This window comes from Lepus europaeus, chromosome 1 (genome assembly GCF_033115175.1).
Source record: "Lepus europaeus isolate LE1 chromosome 1, mLepTim1.pri, whole genome shotgun sequence".
NCBI lineage: Eukaryota > Metazoa > Chordata > Mammalia > Lagomorpha > Leporidae > Lepus > Lepus europaeus.
In genome coordinates this window covers 139,425,276-139,452,801 of record NC_084827.1, presented here as the reverse complement: position 1 = coordinate 139,452,801, position 27,526 = coordinate 139,425,276, and the positions used below count along the sequence as shown (strand labels likewise).

The following is a 27,526-nucleotide window of genomic DNA, read 5'->3' as shown; positions in this document are numbered from 1 at the left end:
TTTGGTCAGTATTGTAGATTAGCTCTGTTGTTTGTTGATTTTGTTTGGTTGATTTGTCCATTGAACACAGTAGCATTTTGAAGTCCCCCATTATTATTATACTAGAGCTTATGTCTCCCTTTAGATCCATTAACATGTGTTTAATAAAACTTGGTGCCCCCAGATTGGAGGCCTATGTATTTATGGTAGTTCCATCTTGTTGTTGAATTAAACCCTTAATCATTACATATGACTTTCTTTGTCTCTTGTAATAGTTTTGTCAGATATGATCATAAATATTCCTGCTCACTTTTGATTTCCATTTACATGGAATGTCTTTTTCCAACTTCTGCCTCATCAAGCCTATTAAGGCTTTCTGCTGTGATCTCCCTTCATGGAGCAATGTGGTCACCCAAACCCCAGTCCACTCCCCAAGCCAAACTCAAAGCCACTGGGGAGCATGGAATTCTCCTTCAGTCAAAGTTGCCAGTGAGGGTGGCTGCAGCAGCTTCCTCTCACCTTACCCTCACAAGATGGTGCTTCCCACTGGGTACCAGCCATGCAGATGCAGGAGTGGCTGCAACATGGCTGATGGCAGTGTGTCTGTCTGTCTTTATTGACCAGAGAGTCTCTGTTCTGTCTGTTCTCCGCTGAAAATTTCTCTTAATCAGTGTCCGGGAAACATGGGCCTTCTTTTGTTTTTCTGATATTTTTCTGTGGCTGAAATCAGTGCAGCTTCTCAATTAGTTCAGCCTTTAATTAAGTCTCTTAGATAGATAACAATTTGAATTTCTACACCTCCACATATTCCAGTATGTCCAAGTGAAGATTCACTCCTTAGAAATTTTCTTTTTTCTTTTTGCAGGCAGAGTTAGATAGTGAGAGAGAGAGAGACAGAGAGAAAGGTCTTCCTTTTTCCGTTGGTTCACTCCCCAAATGGCCGCTACGGCCGGTGCCCAACGGCTGGCACTGCACTGATCCAAAGCCAGGAGCCAGGTGCTTCCTCCTGGTCTCCCATGCGGGTGCAGGGCCCAAGCACTTGGGCCATCCTCCACTGCCTTCCTGGGCCACAGCAGAGAGCTGGACTGGAAGAGGAGCAACTGGGACAGAATCCAGTGCCCCAACTGGGACTGGAAAAGCATAATCTCTGGGATTCCTCTGGGACTCTAGTGCCCGAGTGGGACCCACATTTTGGTAGCCACATGGGTAGTAGAAATATGCTGAGAGCCAGAGAGGAGGATGGCTATAGGGGAAGATGGTACTGAATTCATTGGGAAGTGTTCTCTGGTCTGCTCAGGCTGCTTTAACAAAGTAATACATTGGATGACTTATTAACAGCAGCAATTTATTTCTCACAGTCCTGAAGCCTGGAAAGTCCAAGTTAAAGGCACTGACAGATGTGGTGCCTGGGGATGGTATGCTTCACAGACTTCTTAAAGTCCACTCACATGGTAGATAGGATGAGAGAATCTAAGATCTCTTTATACTAATTCCATTCATGAGGGCTCTACCCCATGACCTAATCAGCTCCCAAAGCTATACCTTCACCTTGGGCATGAGGATTACAGCATGGCAGTTAAGGGTGGGGGGCATAAAAAAATAGCAGAGCACATTGCCTAAGGCAGAATTTTGTCATGGGTCAATCTTGCTCCAGTGGCATCCTCTACCTCAGACACTTTGTGCCTGAGAAAACTTCTGTTTGGAAAACAGTTTCCCATTTTCCAGAATTCTTACTACCTACCTCGTTAAGATCTTTGCTAAAATAGACTCTTATCATGCAAGCCTGCCTTGGACCATCCCTACACAACACCAGATCTTTATGCCTTACCTTGCTTTATTCTTTTTCATAATACTAAACATTCCATGGCACTTTTTAAATTCTTGCTTACTACCTATTATCTTTACTCCACCAGAAGCTTTATGAGAGCATCAGTTTTACTTAGCCACTGCTTTCCCCAGTACATGGAACATGGAAGCACTCAATAAATACTGGTGAATGCATGTATAAAAGAAATCAGGCAGGCTTACTTGTCATAGAATGTGTTGTCACTTGAGGTTATTCCTGTCATTGTTTTCTTACAGTTATGGGAGTGGTTCACATGTGTTGTATATTTGTGGCATATATATTATAAAGTTTTTCAGATTCTGTACTGCTTGAGATGTCAAATTACTGAATTTCTTTTTAAAATATTTATTTATTTATTTAGAAGGCAGAGTTATAGAGAGGGTGGCAGGACGATCCATCTACTGGTTCACTTCCCTTTGTCACAATGGCCAAGGCTGGGCCAGACCAAAGCTAACAGCCTAGAACTCCTTCTGGGTCTCTCACATGAGTAGCAGGGTTCCAAGCTCTTGGGCCATCATTTGCTGCTTTTTCAGGTGCACTAGCAAGGAGCTGGATCAAAGGTAGAGCAGTCAGGACTTGAATCAGCACTCATATGAAATGCCAGCTTCTCAGGCAGTGGTGTAACCAACTGTGCCAAAATGCCATTCCCAAATGACTGAACTTTTGATAAAGAATGCTGAGTTCTTTGGATACCCAATGAGGTTTATAACCGTAACTTATAATGTTTAATGGTTACTTCATATATGTATACACACACATGAGGAAACTTGAAAAAAAATCATGTGAAAATGAAATTTATCAGTTTTGGTACAAAAACTTAGAAATTTATACATCGTTTATTTCATATTACACATTTCCCTTCACTTTAAAAAAAGTTATTTATTTGAAAAGCAGAGTTACAGAGAGGCAGAGGCAAAGAGAGAGAGGTCTTCCAACTTCTGGTTCACTCCCAGATGGCCACCACAGCTGGAGCCACACCAATCTGAAGCCAGGAGTCAGCAGCTTCCTCCAGGTCTCCCACATAGGAGGTGAGGCCCAAGGACTTGGGCCATCTTCTACTGCTTTCCCAGGCCGTAGCAGATAGCTGGATTGGAAGTGGAGCAGCTTAGACTCAAACTGGTGCCCACATGGGATGCCGGCGCTGCAGGCGATGGCTTTACCCACTGTGCCACAGCGCCAGCCCCCGCTTCACTTTTGAAGGTCACTCACATATAATGAGTTTAAGTCCTTAGTTCAAAGCCTTGCACTTTACTTCATTCAGAGGAATTCAGAATAAAAAAAAAAAAAGATGCAATGATTGGTAGGACATGATATGTGTACCTCTTCCCTCTTCTCCTTAGCTGTCTGCTGCTGTTACAGTTTATCTACTGCTTATCAGCAGTAAAGGCCCTTGGGACCAGGAATGCTTCCTGCAGATACTGATCCTCTGAGCCCGCTCCCTCCCTACCTTTCATCAAATCTTGCCCTGCATTGGCCATCCTATTTAGTAGAGCCTGGTACCTCCCTACTGTCGTAGCAGTTCCAGTCTTTCTTATCCTGTTCTCTTTTCTGTCTTTCCATTATTATCAAGTTGTAACATACTATGTAATTTATTTATTTCTTGTTGTCTATATTCCTCAAATGGCATGTAAGCCCCATGAAGAATAGGTTTTTCCCTCCACTGATTTATCTGTAGTGTTGAGAACAGTATTTGGCACATCATTGTCAACATTTCAAAAAATATGGCGTGATTGAACTGAGCACTCTAATTTGTGCTTTATTTCTCTGTTTGCTCAAAAAAGTTTTCTTCAGGAACTCATGTGTCAGAGACTACATTATGTATCTTTTTCCTTCCTAGACATTGTTACCACTCTAGAGGACCTCATATAATTTCACTAGACGGTTTTTAAGGCATAAAACTTACTGTTTATAATTCCTTTTGACTTCTACATGACTCTCAAACTTTAGGGAGCATATCACCTGGTTTTCTTGTTAAGTATAGATATTCTGCAAAAACAACCTGAGAAAAATAGAGAATCATTCATGCTTCAGAGGACATTGTCAAGAAAGTGAAAAGAGAATCCATAGGAGAAAATACTTGCAAGTCATTGTATCTGATGAGTATCTGGTATCCAGAATACATAAAGAACTATTAAATAAAGCAATAAGAAAACACCCCAACTAAAAAGTAGGCAAAGTAGTTGAATAGATATTTCACCAAATAAGATATCACAGTGGCCAATAAGCATTTGGATGAGAATGTGGAAAAACTGGAACCCTGATGGGCATTTAGCTTGACATTCAATAAAATGTTAAACATAGTTGCCACACGACCTAGCAATTCTACTCTTAGATATATGACCCAAAGAATTCATGTATAGCCACATAAAAACTTATCCATGGATGTTACTAGCAATATTATTCAAAATAACCAAAAAATGCAAACAACCCAAATATCCAACATTTGATAACTGGATAAAATATATATTCATACAATGGAGTTTTATTCAGATAACCCTATTCAGTTCTATACACATAAACCTAAACAACATTATGCTAAGTAAAAGAAGGCAGACATATGATTTTATCTATATGAGATGTCCAGAATAATAAAATTCATAGTAACTAGAAGTATGAGTAGATTTGTGGTTGCCAGAGGATGGTAGGAAGAGGTAAAAAGTAGCTGCTAATGGTTACCAGGTTCCTTTTGGAGAAAATGCAAAAAGTTCTAAAAGTAGATAGTGGTAGTTGTACAACTTTGCAAATGTTATAAAAGAACATGAATGTATACATTAAAAGTACTTTTTTATAGTATGTGAATTGTAATTTAATTTTTAAAATTTGCAATCAAGACTTTGATATAAATAAATTCAAAGCACAAATTACACTATAAGTAAATCAGAAATTGGATTTTTTGCAACTATTTGGATTAATAAGAAAGTTTTCCATGCCAGTTTATAAAATGTGAAGAGTGGTGATAGAAAAATGGCTGTCTATAGGGATAGGGATTAGAAGGCAGGGTATTAGTAAGAGTGAGTATGAGGAAGCCTGCTAAGGTACAAGAAATGTTGTGTATCTTGATCTCAGTGGTATATAAATGCAAAAATATCTTTGGCTTTATGATTTTTGTTCCTTATAAAAAGAAAATAAAAAATAAACGTGAGGGAGGCAGATGTTCCCAGGTGCCATTATCAAAGTTTTAAGTCAGCAGATCCAGTACGGGGCTCTGAAATCTGCATTTTAGCAAGTACATCAAATGATTGCAACATAGGTGTGTAGACCTTTGAGAACAGTGTCCTAGGTTTGGAATAAACTGCCAGACAGATATAATATACTTGATTCATGCTTAGGCATTTATCCTAGTATGTAAGGCTGGCTTAAGTTAGTTCAGTCCTCCCATGGGGATATCGTCAGAGGTCTTTAGGAACTCAATCCAAGGCAGTGATCATTGACACACATTGGGAAACTACATTTTCCCATAAGGAAATAGCTTTTGAACTGCTTGGAGTATGTGCCTGTGCAGCTACTAGGATGTTATTAAATCATCAATTTGACAATAGTGAAAACACTAAAACCATGATATACCATGAATACCGTTAGCCTAATGCCAAGGAATAATAATAATTAACATATTTCAATACTATTGTGTTTTCACATATGTTGTTATTTTGGTTTTTGACACAAATCTGTAAGATTTTGCAAGGTAAGTGTTACTCTTTCCATTTTAAAGAAGCTGATTTGGAGAGTTTAATTGGTTTACCCAAAATGGTAGAGCAGTTAAGGACTCAAAGTTCTGCTGATGACATACATGTGACATATATCATTTGTGTATTAATTTTTAGGGCTTCTATATGAGAATACAACAGACTGAGTGGCTTAACAATTTGTTTTCTCAGCGTTCTCGAGGCCAGCAGTCTAAGATCAAGGTGCCATCAGTGCTGATTTCTAGTGAGGGCTTTCTTTCTGGCTTGTTGAAGACCACCTTCTCTCCCAGTCCTCACCTGGCCTACCCTCTATAAGTGTGTCAGGCTGGAGGAAGTGAGGGTCAGGGGAGGGCAGGGGAAGAGAAAGAGAACAGAGGGGCATGCTTTGGTATTCTTTGCTATTTTTATAAGAACACTAGTCCTGTGGGATTATGGTCCTATCGTTACAACTTCATTTTATTTTAATTACCTACTTAAAGGCCATATCTCCAAATACAGTGACATAAGGGTTAGGGCTTTAACATATAAATTTGGGGAGGACATAACCCAGTCCCCAGTCATGCCACTTTGAAGAAGCAGCTGTTTTATATGGCAAACCTGATTATTTCTGGATTATTTCTGGAATTTCTATAGCATGGGTATATAAACAGAGATTTATGTCAGTAGAGTTCCCTCTGTAATGATTTAAAACAAAAATGATTAACAAATTTCCAAAACAGCTCCTCCAAGACATTTCCTTTTCTTCTAGAAAATGTGCTTTAAAAAGTCAAATCAATATTGCCTGTGAGTTCCAAAATGTTATCAATCCTTAAAGGGAGGGAGCAATCCTGGATACCAGAGTGTAGCTCTGTTTTCCACCTGTGAGTGACAAGCAAAAGTAGTGCCTCACCTTCTCAAGGCTTTCATTCTATTTGCCTCTCTACAATCTAAAATTACCTTTCATTTACTGAAAATTAAATGCAAATGTTTATTATTCTAGATACATGTGTTCAAAATTAGTATTTAAAATAGCATTATTGTGAATTGGTCTTGAGTATTTGGATGTGCTTTTAACAAAACCCATAGAAATTTTCTGAGAGTATTTTTATATTGTTTATTCTATTATATTTTGTATAACAGAATTAAAATGGAAAAAATGAACAGTCAGTGACTAAAGCTGCTTTTGAAAAACTTATCTGACAGGTCCTCAGAGTGTATTATGACCGCCTTCTGGATAATGCCGACAGAAGTTGGCTTGTCAACTACATTCAAGAAACTTTGAGAAAATGTATGGGAGAAAATTTTCACGAGCTTTTTAAAAGTTTGGATTTTGATAATGATGGAGTAGTAGAAGAAGATGACTTACGCAGCTTAATGTTTTGTGATTTCCATGATCTTAAGAGAGAGGATACCAACTACAGGGAAGTCGCAGATGTGGATAACCTTCGAGTTATAGTAGAAGCTCACCTAGAAGAATACAACAATATGAGCAAAAAAACTATGAACTTGGTCTTATTCCGATTTGCCATAGAACACATCAGCAGAATTTCCAGGATCCTGAAACAGCCTCGCAGTCATGCTCTCCTGGTTGGTGTTGGAGGGAGTGGAAGGCAGTCTGTTACCAAACTAGCTGCCCACATGGCTGATTTTTCAGTTTTTCAGGTTGAAATCTCCAAGGGCTATGGTACTACTGAGTGGCGTGAAGATTTAAAAGTGATCTTAAGAAAATGTGGTGAAAGTGACGTGCAAGGTGTCTTCCTGTTTACAGATACTCAAATTAAAAGAGAGTCATTTCTTGAAGATGTCAACAATCTGCTCAATGCAGGGGAGGTTCCAAATCTCTTTGCACTAGATGAGAAGCAGGAGATATGTGAAAAGATGCGGCAGTTAGATCGGCAGCGTGATAAAACAAAACAGACAGATGGAAGCCCCATAGCTCTTTTCAACATGTTTATTGATCGATGTCGCAACCAACTGCATGTGGTCCTTGCCATGAGTCCCATTGGAGATGCATTTCGGATTCGTCTTAGAAAGTTCCCTGCTCTTGTTAACTGCTGCACCATTGACTGGTTTCAGGTATTGTCATCTAAATTTTAAACAGATTTTTAAAAATATTGAATCTTTTAATAATATTGACTTATTTTTATGGACTCCCCACAAAAAATGTTCTGCAAAACTTTGTGATCAATCATAATGTATTTGTGAAAACCTAAATGTGTGCAGTAAGAGTATATGTAGTCATTAACCTCAATATGGTGTGAAATGTTTTAGGATAAATGAGTGTCACTCAAAAACATAGGGCATACTTGAAGCTTTCAATGAGGAAAGCTTAATGAAGAGGGTTTTCTTGAAGGTGTAAGCAGGGTCAATGGAGCCAAGAAGGAATGTTGGAGCAACAGGAAGTGGTGGAGCAATAGCAGGAAGTTGTTGCTGCACCTGGGTGTAAAAGAGAAGATGGAGGAAAGAGTGTCAATGTAGCTCAGAGAGCTTGAGATCATGGAAGTAGGACTGCTTGACAGAAACACAGGAACAGAAACCAGAAACCTAGAACTCAGCTACAGCTAGACGTCAGGGAGGATATAAATACCTCCACCTATCTCTACTTCCACTCTGTAACCTCTCTATTAGCCAAACCCAGCAGAAGTCAAAGGAAAGGAAGTCAGAATGTTGTTTTTTGTGGTAAACTTCAATGTTAGGAAGCCCAGAGCTGAATGAACAAAGGTAGAGAAGGGATGATGGTAGGGGAGGGAGAAGAGGTAGTAAAGTGAGAGTAGCTCAGTTTGAAAAGTGAGTTAATTCTCCCTTCTGACTTTCACAGTGTATCATAATATGCTCTCCATGTGTGTAGTAGGAAAACTGTAGGTCATAACTGGAGTCTATCCTGTGAGTAGAATCTTACACATAGACATTTATGACTTTGGAAAATGTATATAGCCACTCTGTACCACCAGTTCCTGGTAAAATTAATTATTTCATGCAAACCATATTTATTGAATCTTCTGGGGCTTTGTAGCAGATCTTACTCTTAAAGCTGGAGGTAAAGAAGTAAATGAAACAGATAAGGCCTCTTCTTTCCTTGAGCTTACTTTTTAGAGACAAATTAGAAAAGGAAAAAAAATTCCATCACGTAGGGTAGCATACAGAAGGCTTCTTGAGTAGGTGACCTTTAAGAAAAGCCTTGAAAGACATAATGTACCAGTCCTGAGAAGACATGGGCAGAGTATCAACTTGTGAAGGCAAGGGGCTGGATGGAAGGAATGAGAGGGGTGAGAGAAAGTCAAGATGACATGAGGAAAGTAACTGAGGGTGAAGTGATAAAATTAAGGTCAGAAAGATGAGAAAGGCCAAATCAGTTAGACATTTGCAAGTTGGTTTGAATTTTATTTTAAGTATATTGGGAAATTTCACAAAGCATATGTTGAAGAGTGTGATATGAGCTGGCTCACATTTTGAAAAGGTCACTCTTACAACCGTATAGAGAATGAAAGCAATTAATGTAATATTGGAAAATTCCAGGAAGATGATGACAGAGACTTCAGTGGGGATAGCTGAGGTATATACGAAAAGAAGGGAAAGTCATAGTGATGGCAACATGGATTGCTTGTGGGATGGACGTGGGTTGAGGAAATGCAGAGGGATCAAGGATGTGTCTTACATTTTGGCTCAGGCACCTGGATGAATGGTGATGATGTTAATTTGGTTGGGCAAGACTGCACCTGTGATAAGAGACATAGGAATCATGTTTTGGGCTTGTTGAGTTTGAGATGCCTGTAAGCTATCCAAGAGAAATCAAGGAGGTAGTTATTTATGTGATTCTGGAGTTTGGAAGGAAAGGGTACTAGGATTAAAAATTGATACTAATAAAATGCACACAGAAATAGATATTTCATGTTAGGTTCCTCTCCCCTTTCTTGCCTGTGCAATACTCATGAAGAATTTCTCTAACCCCAGAATAAGCCAGAAAGAGTTAACACTCTAAGAATGCAAGCAGTTGAGGAAAGCTGCTCATGAAAAATGTTTCTCCCACCCCATCCCTTATCCTGTTCCTCTCCATCTCCAACATCCATAAATTTCAAAAGGCTTCGGTAGCAACAGAGTCATATTAATAACTTTGACAAAGTGCTAAAGCATTTATCTTAAATTTAGTCATGGCCTGAAGATGCACTGCAGGCAGTTGCCTCACGATTCTTGGAAGAAATTGAAATGTCAGAGGGAATACGAGATGGCTGTATCGACATGTGTAAAAGCTTCCACACATCTACTATCAATTTATCAACAACCTTCTACGTTGAACTCCAGAGATACAATTATGTGACTCCTACCTCTTATCTCGAATTAATCTCTACCTTCAAATTGTTGTTAGAAAAGAAAAGAAGGTAAAAATGAAGCTTTACATTTCTAAGTTAGCAGTGATGGCTTAAAAAATATTTGTGTATACAAAAATGACAGCAATGTTGGAATAGAGAGTTTTTTCATATACTCTGAGCTTTGTTAAATCTTTAAATGATTTAATCCATAAACATTTTGAGGCCAGGGAGTGGGCCTTATTCTATCACATAGATGCATTGACTTCTACATGGTAAATCCGTAATCATATTTGTTGAAAGAGCACAGGTATACTGTTCAGAACTATGGTAAAATTTCAGGGTAATTGAACAATGATATTAAATAAACACCACTAGAGAGTCGTTTCTTTTTTGGAGAGTAATTAGATGATAGATACATGACAGAGAAGCCCTCTTTCAGATATTTGAAAGTTGAGACCCCTGAGATAGCCATTTAGTATGCATAGCCAACTTTCCTCCTCCAAGAAACTCATTTGAAAGTATCCATATAAATAATAAAATAATGTACTGTAGAATGTGTCAGTGTGAGTTTCTATGATGTTCTTGTGGATGACTTTAACATGCATAAAAGTTTATTAAGAATTTTCTGTGTTTCTAAAAATTAAAACCCAGTATATATTTGTATTATAAAATATAAAAAAGTTAGAAGTTTAGAAAATGTTAGTAGTCCCCTTTAAAGTTAGGTCTTCAGTTATGCTTAGTCACATTCAAAAGGTGTTTAAACAAAATTTTTAATATTGCATTTATAATTTTAATATGTTTATATTTATAAACAAATATATAAACTTAGTTATATATGTATGTAATTCAGAATTACAAATTTATCAGCCTTAAGTTCCTTTAACTGTTTGAATATTATCTATAAAATTGTGAAATTTTTACTTAAAAACACAAATCTAAATCTAGTGCTCAATTAAATGATTTATATTTAAAGTTCAAGTGCAATCCTTAATCTAACAGACTAAATTCTTTTAAGTGGGGCCAGTGTTGTGGTGTAGTGGGTTAATCCTTTGCCTGAAACACAGGCATTCCATATCAGAGCAGTGTTTCAAGTTCCAGCTGCTTTGCTTCTGGCCAGCTCCTAGAAAATGCACTTGGGACGACAGTGTAAGATGACCCAAGTATTTGGGCCCAGATGGACTTGGGCTCCTGGCTTCGGCCTGAACAAGCCCTGGCCATTGTGGCTATTTGGGGAGTGAACCCAGCAGATGGAACATCTTTCTCTTGCTGTCTCTTCTTCTCTCTATCACTCTGCCTTTCGGAAAAAAAAAATTCTTTTATTTTTCTTGATATATTACTAATAATATATGGTGATATAGTGAATTAGAAATCTTCCTGTGACTAGCTCACTGTGTCAAGTATTTTGAAGTACCTTTGCTCATACCAGCTGACATGCTACCCATGGACATTGCTCTTTTTATAGTGACTGCTGCTCTGTCCTCCCGAGCTGGACTGACCTGTTCACTGTAACCTGCACCCCTATGTTTGAATCATGCCATTAGTATTTTCTCCATAAACCTAGTGAAATCTTCAATTCCCACCCAAGACTGGTACATGATTGGCCTGGATTTTATTATTTCTTTGGCTCTCAAGATAATTGTCTTTTCAAGTAGATCTTATGACCTTTAATATAATGGAATCTTTCTTTGGAGAGTCTGATTAAATTTTGTGTATCAGTCATAGGCTAGGCTTTGTGCTCTCACAATGTTTAAGAACATCCTAAAGGAAAAAAAGCTTAAAATAATGAGATACAAACTTACAGGAAGATGAAAAGAGTCACTGTTTTCTTGGCTTTTTCAAATATTCTCATATTTCAAATTTTCCTCTTTCAATTTTTTCTTACAAATTTCCTTATAAATAATTTTTTAAAAAATTCTCCTTTACCTGAACTAAAATTCCTGCCCTATGATTACTTTTCCCTTGCTAAAGCCTCAGATCTCTTAATAGGCAGATAGTACTGTAACTTGGCAGCAAGTTATCAGGTCACCTGCCAGGCAATCAGTGGTTAAACTAACAAAGAGTCACACGGGATGAGCCACAATACTGAAGCTGGCTCATGCTGGCAGGTATGAGACCTTTCCTGTGCTTGCTGCACAAGGTTTTGACTGAAGCCAAACTCGCAGAGAAAACGGTATTGTATGCCTAGTCCTCTCAGTTCCCATTGCTGTCGGGTATTTGGCTCGCCTAGAGGGAATTCAACATGTGACAAAATGTGGCATGCCCTCACTTCTAAGTGTGTTTTTTGATTTGTTTTTGTGACACAGCTGTCAGTAGCCTCATAATTTCCTTTTCTAGATTGAACCAGTTTCCTACCACAGCCTATTTTTTGAAGAGGATTTCTAAATTATGTCACCTTTTTTTTTACTTTGAAACAGTATGAGATAGCAAGTATTTTTAAACAAAACAAATTATGAAGTATTTTTTCTCTATGGAGAGGATACATATGAATGCAGATAAAAATTTGAAAGTACATTACGATATTAAATTTTAAAGTACATTAAAATATTACATTTTTCTGATCAATTTACTTTATAATTACTTTGCAACCAAAAAGTATTGAGCTTTATAATTTATATTATTTGTCCTTTTACCCTTAATGAAAAAGTCTTACTTTAAAGCGGCTAATACATCTTAAAAGCATTTTTAACTTTTGAAAACATTCAAAATAAGATATTTGGGGCACTGAAATTGTGTTTAAAATAAGTGATGATGGGGCAGGTGTGATGGCACAGCAGATAAAGCCACTACTTGGGATATCTACATCACAGAATCAGAGTGCCTGGGATCTGGTCCTGCCTCTGCTTCTGATCCAGCTTCTTGCTGATGCATGCCATTGGAGGCAGCACATGATGGCCCAAGTATTTCAGTATCTACCACCTACATGGGAGACCCCAGCTGAGTTCCAGGCTCCTGGCTTCAGCCTGACACCAGCCCAAGCTGTTTTGCGTATTTGCGTAGTACACCAATGACTGGAAAATCTCTCTTTTTTTCTTTCTCCTTTATAAATAAATAAACTTTAAAAATTGATCATAAAAGGATTTAAGGAACATTTGTGTTGTTGGAATCAACTTAGCCAAGTACTAATTTTAGAAGTGTGGCATTCATTTTGATAAAGGAGGCTCCTTTCCTTATGTCTAGCAACTTACTCTTTGGAATTCATATTATTCATCTAGATATTATCTGATACTGAAAATACAAAAACAAGTAAGACACACTACCTGTTCTTAAGTGTGCATAATTCAGTGTTCTAGGGTTCATATTTTTACAAATTGTTAATATTATGGAAATCACTTAGATCACTCCTTTAGTTATACCTTGAACAAAATCTGAAAAGGTCAACAATACTCAGCTTTTTGCTTGATACAGGATTCAGGTCCTCAGAACTAACCTTGTTTTACCTATTTGCTTTCAGTGAAGTAATGAAAATGAAAAAGAGATATGAAGTGGGTTTGGATAAACTGGATTCTGCTGCATCTCAAGTAGCCACAATGCAAACTGAACTGGGGGCACTGCATCCTCAATTAAAAGTTGCTAGCAAAGAAGTTGATGAAATGATGGTAATGATTGAAAAGGAGTCTGTAGAGGTTGCTAAAACTGAAAAAATTGTGAAAGCTGATGAAACAATTGCAAACGAGCAAGCCATGGCTGCCAAAGCCATCAAAGATGAATGTGACGCTGACCTGGCAGAGGCCTTGCCAATACTGGAGTCGGCGTTAACTGCACTTGATACTCTTACTGCACAGGTAAGAGCTTAGCCAAGCACTTTCTAGGAAATAAATAATCACAGTTAAAGAAAGTAGTTAGCATTGTGTGCTACAATCTAGTCTGTCTTTTCATGTTAGTGTTTACATGTAATGAAATTGAAAACATTTTGAAAGATCTCTAACTCCCCTGAAAAATAAAATGTATGTGTATGATGAACAATTTTGGTAAGGAAAAAAGCCACTAGACATTAGAACATACAATAGTAAAATGACACTTATTTGAAGAACTTTGCCATTATAACGGTGGCATGAGACCTAAACAGTTAATTTTATTTTAAAGTACACATTTTTCACATTTAGTCATTTTTTGTAATTCGGTTAAGCTTTATAGTAGATGTGACTGTGTCAGTGTTGAACAGTGATTTTTTTTTTTATGAAGCATACAATAATAATGTGTTTTAAATGATTTATTTTATACAAGTGGTCAGATTTGGTGAAATGTGTCATTAAAATTGAGATGTGAAAGGGGACTTTTGAATTTAGAAAGATAAAGCTGGATTTATAAAAATAAATACTCTGTCAATCTTGACTACGCAACCTCCTGAGTAGGGTGATAGAGAAGGATGTGTGATCCTGTCTTTGCACCTTATTCTAAATAGGTTTCAAGTTGAAATTTAATATACATAGATATATTATTATGAAAGAGTAGGAAGTGTTTGGTCAGATGTTTATAATTGTAGAATGGAGTAGCCCTTAGGATTTGCTAGGCATGAGAGATATTGTGGGGTTAAAAACCATTTAGCATACCTGTTTATAAAGTAAGGAGCCTTCAGAAAGTTTGTAGAAAATGGAATCCAAAGAGAAGCTTGTCTTGGTGCAAAAAATTTGGAAGTCCATGCATATTTTTTCCCATGGAAAAATCCTTGTAGACATATTCTGGATAGTCTTGCATTTTCCATAAATGATAAGCATTTTTACATAATGGAGTTTTCTTTTTTGTTTGTTTTTTGTTTTGTTTTTTGCCAGGCAGAGTTAGACAGTGAGAGAGAGAGACAGAGAGAGAGTTATAAACAGTGAGAGAGAGACAGAGAGAAAGGTCTTCCTTCCATTGGTTCACTCCCCTAATGGCTGCTACAGCCGGCACGCTGCGCTGATCCGAAGCCAGGAGCCAGGTACTTCCTCCTGGTCTCCCATGCGGGTGCAGGGCCCAAGCACTTGAGCCATCCTCCACTGCCCTCCCGGGCCACAGCAGAGAGCTGGACTGGAAGAGGAGCAACCGGGACAGAATCCGGCACCCCAACTGGCACTAGAACCCGGAGTGCCAGCGCCACAGGTGGAGGATTAGCCTAGTAGGCCATGGCGCAAGCCCATAATGGATTTTAATACCTAAAGATCAACACATTTTGTTTAACATAGACACTATGAACAGAATTTTAGAAAAACTTGAGAAAAAAAATGTTTGTGACACATGGCAAACAGAGGATCAATATGCCTCTGTGTAAAAAAAGAAAAAGGTCTTGCAAAGTAAGAAAACTGGTAGCTCTAAGGTAGAATGGTAATTATAGAAAGAGGTAATTCACAAAAGAGGAAATACAGTCAATAATATATAAAGTATATCCTGCTTCAAGCACATTTATAGATATACAGATTAAAATAGATTTTTTTGTCCACCAAATGCCTACCACATCTTCTAAGGATGTATTTAGGAAAACAGAAACCCTTACATTCTTTCCATAAAGTGGTTTGTCAAAAGCTTTAAAAACAAAAGCTATAAAGCCTTTAATTCAATATGTCCTTGTAATATTAAAGTCAAAATGGAAGAGGAAAAGCATTGGTAGAGTATTAGAATTATGCATATCCATACCTTGAATGCTACGTAGCCATTACAAATTATGTTAAAGGAGCAGGTGTTTGACCTACTAGTTAAATATACTGGTTGGGATGCCTGCCTTCCATACTGGAGTGCCTGAGTTTGAGTGCTAGCTCCACTCCCTATTTCCTCATCCATCTGATGTGTACCCTGAGAGATGATGGCTAAAGAAGTTGGGTCCTTGACACCCATAAGGGAGACTAGGATTGAGTCCCCTGCTCTCAACTTTGGCCTGCCCAGCCTCAGTCATTGTGGCCATTTGGTGAGTGAATAGACAAGTGGGAACTCTCTGTCTCTCAAATAAACACAAATTAAAAAAAATAAAGAAATTGTTCACATCCCTCTGTTTAAAAATATGGTGATATAAATTTTTACTAGAATGGAAGAATGTCCACTATGTATATTGATATTGGAACAGAGAACTTTTAAAATATCATGTACGTGGGTCAGTGTTGTGGCTTAGCAGGTTAAGCTGCTGCCTGCGATGCTAGCATTCATTATGGGCATGGGCTCAAGTCCTGGCTGCTCCACTTCAGATCTAGCTCCTGGCTAATGGCCTGGAATGCAGCACAAGATAGCCCAAGTGCTTGGGCCCCTGCAACTACCTGGGAGATCTGGAAGAAGCTCCTGTCTCCTGGCTTTGACCTGGCTTAGTCACAGCTGTTGCAGCCATTTGGGGAGTAAACCAGTAGATGAAAGATCTTTATCTCTCTCTCTCTCTAATTCTGATTTTCAAGTAAATAAATAAATCTTTTTTAAAAAAATACTATATGTGGGGCCGGCAGTGTGGTGTAGCAGATAAAGCCACCACCTGCAGTGCCAGTATCCCATATGGGCACCAGTTCGAGTCCCAGCTGCTCCACTTTCCATCCTGCTCTCTGCTATGGCCTGGGAAAGCAGCGGAAGATGGCCCAAGTCCTTGGGCCCCTGCCCCAATGTGGGAGACTCGGAAGAAGCTCCTGGCTCCTGGCTACGGACTGGCGCAGCTCTGGCAGTTGCAATCAATTAGGGAGTGAACCAGTGAATGGAAGACCTTTCTTTCTCTCTCTCTCTCTCTGCCTCTCCTTCTCTCTCTCTGTAACTCTGACTTTCAAATAAATAAAGAAATCTAAAAAAAATAGCATATGTGTTATATATGCTATGATTCCATTAGTTATACTATGGCATATTCACTACTTTGTAGCATATGCAAATAGAAGAAAGATATAAAAAATAAGCTAAAGTATTTATAGAACTATATTTAGTAGGATTATAGGAGACTATTTATAATCCTACTATATAGTTTCTCTGTATAATCCTACTATATGTAGTATATACATACATCTATACTTTATACTATATACTATTAAATATAAGCCTACTATGATTTCTCTGTATTTTCTAATTTTTGCAACATATATGTAGTATTTTTACAGATTTTAAGAAGCTAAAAAATTTTACTTTCTGACACTCAAATCTCTCTTCGTGTGTTTTTGAAGTCGATTTCATGTCCTAAGTTTCTTTTATAGGGTATCTTCCAGCTGTTCCTTTTTGACTTTCCATTAAGACAAACTCCTCAGCATTTTGTGACAGTTCTGTTGTTGCCATCATTTCTACTCAGTGCACAAAGTAGGTTTCTGTATTTTCAGGCTTAGTTTGAAAACAGGAACCAGGTATAATTAATTTATAAACAAACATTTCTTTTAAAAATAATTCCATGTTGTTATTTCAAGGATATTACAGTGGTAAAATCTATGAAGAGCCCTCCTGCTGGTGTCAAGCTTGTTATGGAAGCCATATGCATCTTGAAAGGCATCAAAGCTGACAAAATCCCTGACCCAACAGGTTCAGGGAAAAAAATCGAGGATTTCTGGGGCCCAGCTAAGAGACTTCTTGGTGACATTAGGTTTCTACAGTCACTTCATGAATATGACAAGGACAATATTCCTGCAGCTTACATGAATATCATAAGGAAAAATTATATTCCAAATCCAGATTTTGTTCCAGAAAAAATCAGGAATGCTTCTACAGCTGCTGAAGGTCTGTGCAAATGGGTCATAGCAATGGATTCATATGATAAGTAAGTCCTGATCAAAAGAAAGCTAATTAGCATGCCTTGTTTTTATATTTGTTCATTTAAACAATGTTAAACTTAGAAGCTACATGAAAGCCTTCTTGAAAAAGAATGTACGAATCTACTTATGCTTGCGTGTTCATTAGAAGCAGAATTATATTAATCAAATAGTGTAATACAGTGGTTCTTGAATTTTGAGACTCAGCAGTCCTTTATACATTTAAAAATTATTGAAGACATACAGTGCATTCACTTACCATGTTAAAAATATTATAGGGAAAATTTTAAAACTTATTAGTTCAGGCCGGCGCCGCGGCTCACTAGGCTAATCCTCCACCTTGCGGCGCCGGCACACCGGGTTCTAGTCCCGGTCGGGGCACCGATCCTGTCCCGGTTGCCCCTCTTCCAGGCCAGCTCTCTGCTGTGGCCAGGGAGTGCAGTGGAGGATGTCCCAAGTACTTGGGCCCTGCACCCCATGGGAGACCAGGAGAAGCACCTGGCTCCTGCCATCGGATCAGCGCAGTGCGCCGGACGCAGCGCGCTACCGCGGCGGCCATTGGAGGGTGAACCAACGGCAAAAGGAAGACCTTTCTCTCTGTCTCTCTCTCACTGTCCACTCTGCCTGTCAAAAAAAAAAAAAAACTTATTAGTTCATTTAAAATATCAATTAAAACATCATGTTAATAAAAATAACATTTTTAAAAGAAATCAACATTTTTTCCCAAAGAAAAAGGAGAGCATTTGTGAGAAGAGTGGTGTTTTATTATATTTTTTCAAGTGTCTTTAATGTGAGACAGCTGGACTCCCCAATTTGTTTCTTCACTCAGTCTGTTGCAATATGTTGCTTTGATCAAAGTGTGTAAAGAAAATTTAGCCTCCTAGAGATGCTTGGTTGGACAAGGGAGAGCATCGTAAACTTCCCAAAGATGGCAGAGGTCTTCAGAATTCACAAGGGGTCCTCAGACTATGCCCTGAAAACTATTGGCATAGTATATATTCTTGTGAGATGAGGAGCCTTTTTTAAAAAAAAAAATATTTATTTGAAAGGCAGAATTACAGAGAGACAAGACAGACAGACAGACAAATCTTCTACCTACTGGTTCACTCTCCAAACAATGGCTGGAACTGGGTCGATACAAAGCCAGGAGCTAGGAGTTTCATCCAGGTCGCCCATGTGGGTGGCAGGGTTTCAAACACCCTGGACCATCTTCTGCTATTTTCCCGGGCCATTAGCAGGGAGAAGGGTTGGAAGTGGAGCAGCCCGGACTTGAACTGGTGCCCATATGGGATGCCAGTGCCATAGGCAGTGGCTTTACCCATTTTGCCACAACTCTGGCTCCAAGAGAAGCCATTTTTGATGACTGTATAAGAACCATTTATATCATGCTCAAAACAGAATAGAAGTTCTGAAAGCAACTCCTCAGGGGATCCTTCAAATTCATACCCAATTTGAATGATTATGCATTTATATTAATGCTATGCAGGTTTCAGATTGTGATATACTAGGTTAATGAAAAAATTTAATGTTTGATCATTTAGTTGGAAACACAACATGACTGATCCCATTTTCCAGATACCAAGAGGAGTATTTAGATCCATTTTCCCTATATAATCCCTTTTATTACTGAATATGTATTTTTATATAAAAGTAAAATCTTTATTTTGTTTAAGATGAAATTCACACAATCTACATTTTTTTTAACTTTCTTTTTTTTTAACTTTTATTTAATGAATATAAATTTCCAGTGTACAGCTTATGGATTACAATGGCTTCCCCCTCCCATAACTTCCCTCCCACCTGCAACCCTCCCCTCTCCCGCTCCCTCTCCCCTTCCATTTGCATCAAGATTCATTTTCAATTCTCTTTCTATACAGAAGATCAATTTAGTATAAAGATTTCAACAGTTTGCACCCACATAGAAACACAAAGTGAAACATACTGTTTGAGTACTAGTTATAGCATTAAGTCACAATGTACAGCACATTAAGGACAGAGATCCCACATGAGGAGCAACTGCACAGTGGCTCCTGTTGTTGACCCAACAAATTGACACTCTAGTTTATGGCGCCAGTAACCATAATTCAGTTGTGTTTGGTGCATTCATAATGTTGTATGACCTATACTTATTAACTTCCAAGTTTTTTCATCATCCCATGTGTTGATTAATCTTAGGTTTCAGGTTAGATGGGCCACAACACCCAGATATTTGATTAAAAATTATTCTAGAGGCTAGCATCATGGCCTAGAGAAGTTACGCTGCCGTCTGCAGTGCCGGTATCCCATATGGGTACAGGTTCGAGTCCTGGCCACTCCACTTCTAATCCTGCTCCCTCCTAACAGCCTGGGAAAGCAGCACAAAATGGCCCAAGTGCTTGGGCCATTATACCCATATGGGAGACCTGGAAGAAGCTCCTGGGTGCTGGCTTTGGCCTGGCCCAGCCATGGGTGTTGCAGCCATCTGGGGAATGAACCAATGGATGGATGATTCTCTCTCTCTCTCTCTCTCACTCCTCTCTCTCTCTCTCTCTCTCTGTGTGTGTGTGAGTGTGTGTCTACCTCTCTGTGTAACTCTGATTTTCAAATAAATAAATAAATCATAAAAAAAATTAATTTTGGACCCTTCTGTGTGTGGGTTTTTTGGTAATGTTAACATTTAATTGAGAAAGCAGATTGTCCTTCATAATGCAGGTGGATTTCATCTAATCAATTGAAAGCCTGAAAAGTACAAAAGACCCCTCCCCCAAAACCAGGAGGGCATTCTAATAGTAGATAGCCTTTTAACTTGAGTTGGACATTAGCCTTTCCCTACCTTTCAAACCTGCTGATTGACCCTGTAGATTTTGATTTCTGGCCCCCATAATTACTTGAGCCAGTTCCTTAAAATAAATGCCTTTCCCTGTGGCTATACATCCTATTTGTGTCAGAATAATTAATAATAATTAAGATTTATTTATTCATTTGAAAGAGTTAGAGAGAGAGAGACAGAAAGACAGAGACAGGTCTTCCCTCTGCTAGTTCACTGCCCAAATGACCGTGAAGGCCAGGGTTAGGCCAAGTAGAAGCCAGGAACCTCATCAGGGACCCCATGTGGCTGGCAAGGGCCCAAGAATTTGGGCCATCTTCCACTGCTTTCCCAGGCCATTAGCAGGGAACTGGGCCAGAAGTGCAGCAGCCAGGACACAAATTGTTGCCCATATGGGATGCCGGCATCAGAGTCTGGGGCTTAACTGGCTGTGCCACAGCACCAGCCCACATGGTTGCTAGTTCAAATTCAAGTCCCGGCTGTTCACTGCACCTGGTAAAGCGACAGAGGATGTTCCAGTTGCTTGGGCCCTGGCACACACGTGGGAGATCTGGAAGAAGCTCCTGGCCCCCAGACAAGCTTAACTACCATTGCGGCCATTTGGGGAGTGAGCCAGTGGATGGAAGATCTCTCTCTCTTTCTCTCCCCTTCAAATAAGCAAATAAATCTTTTTTTAAAAAAATGCTGGCCCCTTGCATACATATTTTATTATAACTGTTTTGCTTGGGGGTACTGTTCAGAATTTTTATAAAAAATAAAATGGCAAAGTTAAAATACTTTTTCCTCATCAGAATTAAACTCGAGCCAATTAAGGTACTTTCTTCTCACATTATATATTCTACATGAATATCCTATTCTCCTTTTGAAAAGTCACCAGAATTCACACCAGCAATATTTTATTTGGGATTAAAAATTATATATTTGAGAAACTATGCATAATTGACATCTGTTTTAATAGTATTTTCTTATGTCTGAGATCAAGTTTCATTCTTAGAAAAAATATGTAGTGGCTGGCGCCGTGGCTTAACAGGCTAATCCTCTGCCTTGCGGCGCCGGCACACCAGGTTCTAGTCCCAGTTAGGGCGCTGGATTCTGTCCCGGTTGCCCCTCTTCCAGGCCAGCTCTCTGCTGTGGCCCGGGGAGGCAGTGGAGGATGGCCCAGGTCCTTGGGCCCTGCACCCCATGGGAGACCAGGAGAAGCACCTGGCTCCTGGCTTCGGATTGGCGCGATGTGCTGGCCGCAGCGGCCATTGGAGGGTGAACCAATGGCAAAAAGGAAGACCTTTCTGTCTGTCTCTCTCTGCCTTTCAAAAAAAAAAAAAGAAAGAAAGAAAAAATATGTAGTGCAGAAATAAGTAAAAATTGCATAAAGAAGTGTTTTGTGTCAAAGTAAGGATATTAAAAATAAACTCAGTAGTAGAAAATACATTGTTCTATCAAATGGGTATTTAATTTTCCAACTTACTTTTTGCAGAGTGGCAAAAATAGTAGCTCCCAAAAAGATAAAACTTGCTTCAGCTGAAGGGGAGCTTAAAATTGCCATGGATGGTCTTAGAAAGAAACAGAGAGCCCTTCACGAAGTTCAAGATAAGCTGAACAAGCTTCAAGACACACTTGAATCAAATAAACAGAAGAAGGCTGACTTGGAAAATCAAGTAGGTTCTGATACAGACAAACATGAGCAAGTTCTCAAGTATTGTAAATAAGAGTGATGTTTATACTAGCATATAACATTCCAGTCCTGTATTCTTCATGGTTAGAAATTGGCAGGCTATAGCCCATAGGCCAAATCTGCTCATTACCTATTTTTGTATGGTCCATGAGCTCGTAATGGTTTTGACATTTTTAATGATTACATTTTAAATGTTTCTAAAAGTACATACATGCAATATATCCTCAGTTTTGCCTCTTGATCCACAATGCTGAAAATATTTTCTTTTTGACCCTTTCAAAAAAAAAAAAATTGCTGGGGCCAGCATTGTGGCATAGCAGGTTAAGCCTCTGGCTGTGACATTCGCATCCCATGTGTATGCCAGTTCATGTCCCAGCTACTCCATTTGTGATCCAGCTGGGAAAAGCAGTGGAAGATGGTCCAAGTGCTTGGGCCTTTGCCACGCATGTGAGAGATCTGGATGAAGCTCCTGGCTCCAGGCTTCAGCCTGGCCCAGCCTTGGCAGTTGTGGCCATTGGAAGTATGAACCAGCACATGAAAGATCTCTCTCTCTCTCTCTCTGATTCTCCCTCTCTCTATGAATTCTTTAAATGTAAATAAATAAATCTTCTTTTAAAAATTGTCAGGCTCTGCCTTACATTACTAGAATACTGAGCTAGATTATTTAAATCCTATCTCTTCTTATAAATAAGGAAATAGAGAACTAAAGTTTTAAGTGACTTAGGTTTGTGTGACAGTTAATGGCAGAGCTGAGATTAGAACTCAATATGCAGAACTATCACTTCAGTGTCCACTGAAGATGTTAAGACTAAAAAGTTTCCTTAATTTATATAGTGATATCATTTGTAAAAGTTAACTTCTGAAGTCTGATTATGTTCTAGAAAAAAACATCAAGTTATTTTATAAGAGTCAACATTTACTGAGTGTTTATTATGTACAAGGCAGTGTTGCTCTAAGAACAGTATGTTTCATCTCATTTATTCTCAGAACATCCTACAGAGGGAGACCATTTTTTGGTACCATTTTGAGGAAATTAAAGCACAAAAAGATTAAGCAACTTGCCAATGGTCAATCCCACTCATGGTATCAGCTTTGGCTCCCTCTATAGGATTTATATTTGTGTGAATATAGGACATCGTGCTTACCTTTAGAAATGTGATTCATTATCTAACATGGTATTGGAATGGTCAGTTTTAGTTTAAATAGTATAACCAATATATTACTCTAACCATTTTCAACTCTATATTTGAAATGTTTTCCCATAATAAAATGTTAGAAAATTATAATAAATGATATACATATATATATGGATGTATATGTACCAAAAAGCTCCTTATGAAGAAAAAGTTTTGTATTAAATATTTTATTTAGTAATTTCTTAAGCCAACTTTATCATACTCTAATACAGGTCTTAGAGTCAGTTTATTGTAAGCTTTGTTGATTGAAGTGTGGATGAGAAAAGAAACTTATAATATAGAAGATACTTTATGAGGGAAATTAAAAGAAAAAGTGTTTAAATACAGGAAGTATCAAAAATATTACCAATTACTTACTCTTTCCTTTTTCAAAGGTATATTTAGATAAACTGATACAGTATTTTCTATCTTTTAATCTAAAAAAACTTTCTTAAAATAAATGTTAATATCTTTAGGAAAAAGTACAAGACAAAAATCTTATTCCAAAATATTGATTTTATTATTGAACTTCTCTTTTTATATAAATATTGCATTTTGAACTTCAAGATATACTTAATCTTATCTTCTTCCAATACTGATGTATATTTAATCTTATCTTCTTCCAATACGATGAGGCTAAGTTACTTTAAAGTGAAAATAATTTAGGTATCTGCTGGAATATTGCTGGCTCCTCAAAAGAAATGGGTTTTTCTTAAATCTGCCACATTCATAATTATCCCCCTTTTCATCACATTATTTAATTACATATAATCAAATTTGGTTGACAGTCAAATGTATAAAATGTGCTCTCAGCTGTTGATTGATGTCCTTCCTAAATTAAGCTTAATTGCAAGTGTTCTAAGTAGGTTTACACAATTTAACAACTTGAAAATTGTGGTTTGTAAATAAGCATTGACTTTTAAACATTTAACCTCTAAGAGCATTGTTAAATCAGCCATAAATTAAATGAGGGAAATATGTTCATAGACTATTTAAAAATAAGTGCATCTGGATTATTTTGCAGAGTTTTAAATTCATTCTTTTGTGGATGTTGATAAAATCCTGCTTTCATTTTTGAGGTTGACTTGTGCAGCAAAAAACTAGAACGAGCTGAGCAGTTGATTGGAGGTCTTGGAGGTGAAAAAACTCGATGGAGCCATTCAGCTCTGGAGCTGGGACAGCTGTATATCAACTTGACAGGTGATATCCTCATTTCCTCAGGAGTTGTCGCTTACCTGGGAGCCTTTACATCTAGCTATAGACAGGTGAGGAATGCTGTTTGATCTCTTCCTGACCCTACTGCCATCACAGCCAACATTAACCTCAAGGTTTTGTGTTTTGCTTTGCTTTTTTTTTTCATAAATACAAGGAACAAAATATGTTTAAATGATTTCTAGTTGTGTATTTCAGTTAATTTGTAAATTAGGTTGGTAGCCAAAGCATGCTATGCAAAATACTCTTCTAAGATCTAATCTATCTATGAGCAGGAAAAAAATCTACTTTAAAATGTACTATAAATAAATGTAAGTATAATGTAATATGAATTCACAGACTCTAATGTTAAAATTTCAGTTCCTAAACAAGTATAAAAGTACTAGGCCTTTGTGATAAATGTACTTAATCAACTACTCCCTGTGAGTCTCAATAATAAATCATTTCAAAATAACTTAGGGACTGACAGTTGGGGGAGGAAAAGATGAGCCTGTCTGAAATTCTGTTGACAAGTGGCTTCTCTTTAAAAAACAAACCTGAAATCCCTTCTTTATGTTCCCACTCCTTTGATTCTGCCTCAGTCTTCTCCCTGGCTCAACTACTAACTCTAGGGATTAATCCTAATTCTGCTCCCTGTTGTTCTCTCTCTCAAATTCCTCCCCACATGAGACTCAACCTACTCGTCAGCTTTCTTTAGAAAAATTGAACTTCAGGCCAGTGCTGTGGCATAGTAGGTTAAGCATCCACCTGCAGTGATGGCATCCCATATGGGCACCAGTTTGTGTCCCTGCAGCTCCTCTTCTGATTCAGCCCTCTGCTAATGGCCTGGGAAAGCAGTGGAGGATGGCCCAAGTGCTTGGGCCCCTGCACCCGCATAGACTCTGAAGAAGCTTGTAGCTTCCAGCTTTAGATCAGCCCAGTTCTGGCTGTCTGCAACTGCCTCTCAAATGAATCTATCATTCTTCTTGGGGCCAGCACCATGGTTCATTTGGTTAATCCTCCGCCTGTGGCACTGGTATCCCATATGGGCACCAGGTTCTAGTCCCGGTTGCTCCTCTTCCAGTCCAGCTCTCTGCTGTGGCCTGGGAAGGCAGTGGAGGATGGCCCAAGTACTTGGGCACCTGTACCTGCTTGGGAGACCAGGAGGAAGTACCTGGCTCCTGGCTTTTGATTGGCGCAGTGCGCCGGCTGTAGTGGCCATTTGAGGGGGTGAACCAACGGAAGGAAGACCTCTCTCTTTTTCTCTCTCTCTCTCACTGTATAACTCTCTCAAATAAATAAAAAAAATTTTTTTAAATCTATCATTCTTAACAACAACAACAACAAAAAAACGAACTTGAATCCAACATAGGACATGGGCCTATCAAAGCTGGAAAAAAGATTCAGGGAGATTGAAAGGGAAAAAAAATACAAATAAAGAGATGAGAGAAATGTAAAATATTTGGCAATAACTTACCTATGTTAAGCAAACAAATTACATCCTAGCTAACCGTTATGTAGGCTTTTTGGTTTTATGAAGCATTTACTTCACTTAGTCTCAATAGAGCCTCACTTAGTTACAGAACTTTCTCCTAAGCAAGGTTCATTCTACTGTTATGATTTATTTATTTTTTTTAACAAAACTGATTTAAAGTGGTTCTCTGTGGTTAGTATTTTGAGTTCTGTTAGCCTTTGAACTGGTACATGGCATTTATGTTCTTAGATTGGCCTATTTATTTCTATCTTTGAATGATTTATCCAGGATTATGGCATTAATATCTTGCAGCACAAATAGTTAACATTTTTTAATATTTAAAAGCAAGATTTGTTAAGAGTCAGAGACCTCCAGCCAAAGCAGAATGGAGGGGATCTCCAAGAGAGGCAAAACCCAAAGGGGTTGTTGGAAGTGGAGCTTTTAAATGCAATTTTGGAGAAAAAAAACTTGGCAATCAGATTGACATTCAGTTCAAGGCAGGGACAAAATCCATCAAAAGAACTGATTTGCAATCATTTACCCTGTCTGGCTTGCTCATAAAAAAAAAGAAAAAGAAAAAAGAAAAAAAAAAGGGGGGGGGGTAGGATACCTAATTTACTTCACAATAAGCTGGGAGCTCAGAAGGAATCTCCACTCCCTTGCTATTCTCCTGATAAGATTGGAAGCTTTCAGGGAGTGGGCAGGCAGTTTTCATCTGGCTATATACAACCCTTGGAGGAAAGCAAGCACTCTGGACCCAAAATTTCCACTGGGACCACCCTGACTGCCTGTTAATCCATCTGACTCCTCACATTTCCTGCCCCAGAAGAATAGACCCTAACTTCTGTTAGTGAAACTGGGTGATGACCTCTGGCTGCTTCATGCTGAAAAGGGGCATCATTGGGAACAGCAGTCAAGACAGGGTTCCAGCACGAGGTGGCTTCTCCACAGAAGGTGGCTTCTCCAGGGGGACACTGTGCCAGCTTGCAGAAATTGTTTCCATCAAGGTTTCATGTGCATGGCCATCTAGAATATGGCTGGTTTAAGTCTGGAGAAAATGAATCTAATAAGCAGATTCAACTCTCAGGGTCTAAAACAAAAGACAGAGTCATTAGTAGAGGACCTAAGAGAGGAGCTGTCTAAACCATGAAGTTTTCCCATTGAGAGGTAAACAGAAACTGACAGGAGGGACCTGATAATAATCATGTGGGCTAAGGCCTGGCCAGGTGTATATGAGGTCCAGACCTATCTCTTCACATGGGGTACTGGAAGAGACAACATAAGGGAGGTGTGAACTTCCTTAGGGAAGACACCTGTTGACTTCCATTACCTAGCTGTCCTAGAAGGAGAGCTGGCCTGAATAGAAGTTAGGTGGCATCTCTAAAAGGAAATTTATAGTTCTGCCTGCAATATTACTGACCCTATGTGGCCATCCCCTCAACAGTAGTGGTTACTTTGGAAGCTGGGTGGAGTGAAGAGCTTTTCAGCTTAGAGCCAACAAGGTCTGCGACTCTGACCTGGAAGCCCTTCAATCCACAGAGCAGTTTCATTCCCAGTGACCCAACTAATGACTGGCAGAGCTGCCAGGGCTCTCCAAAAGCTGACTTCTATGTCCCTCTGAAGCCCTGGCTCTCCATATTGAAAACTGTTGCCATTTGCAGTGGACTGTCCTGTTGGGTCTCCTTGATGGAAGATCATTATGTAAAGCAGCCATTAATTGGCCTGCCACCACTCTTTACATTGCTACTTC

The 27,526-nt window shown here is 38.6% G+C and overlaps 1 protein-coding gene across 1 annotated transcript in view; it reads left to right on the top strand.

The window, feature by feature from the left end:
* Positions 1-27,526, top strand: part of DNAH7 (dynein axonemal heavy chain 7) — a 385,917-nt gene that overhangs the window by 213,555 nt on the left and 144,836 nt on the right. Inside the window, exons 41-46 of the mRNA XM_062189419.1 lie at positions 6,691-7,563; positions 9,634-9,863; positions 13,246-13,576; positions 17,120-17,466; positions 21,739-21,919; positions 24,191-24,376. Coding sequence (XP_062045403.1) covers positions 6,691-7,563; positions 9,634-9,863; positions 13,246-13,576; positions 17,120-17,466; positions 21,739-21,919; positions 24,191-24,376 — 2,148 coding nt within the window. The remainder of the gene's footprint in view (positions 1-6,690; positions 7,564-9,633; positions 9,864-13,245; positions 13,577-17,119; positions 17,467-21,738; positions 21,920-24,190; positions 24,377-27,526) is intronic.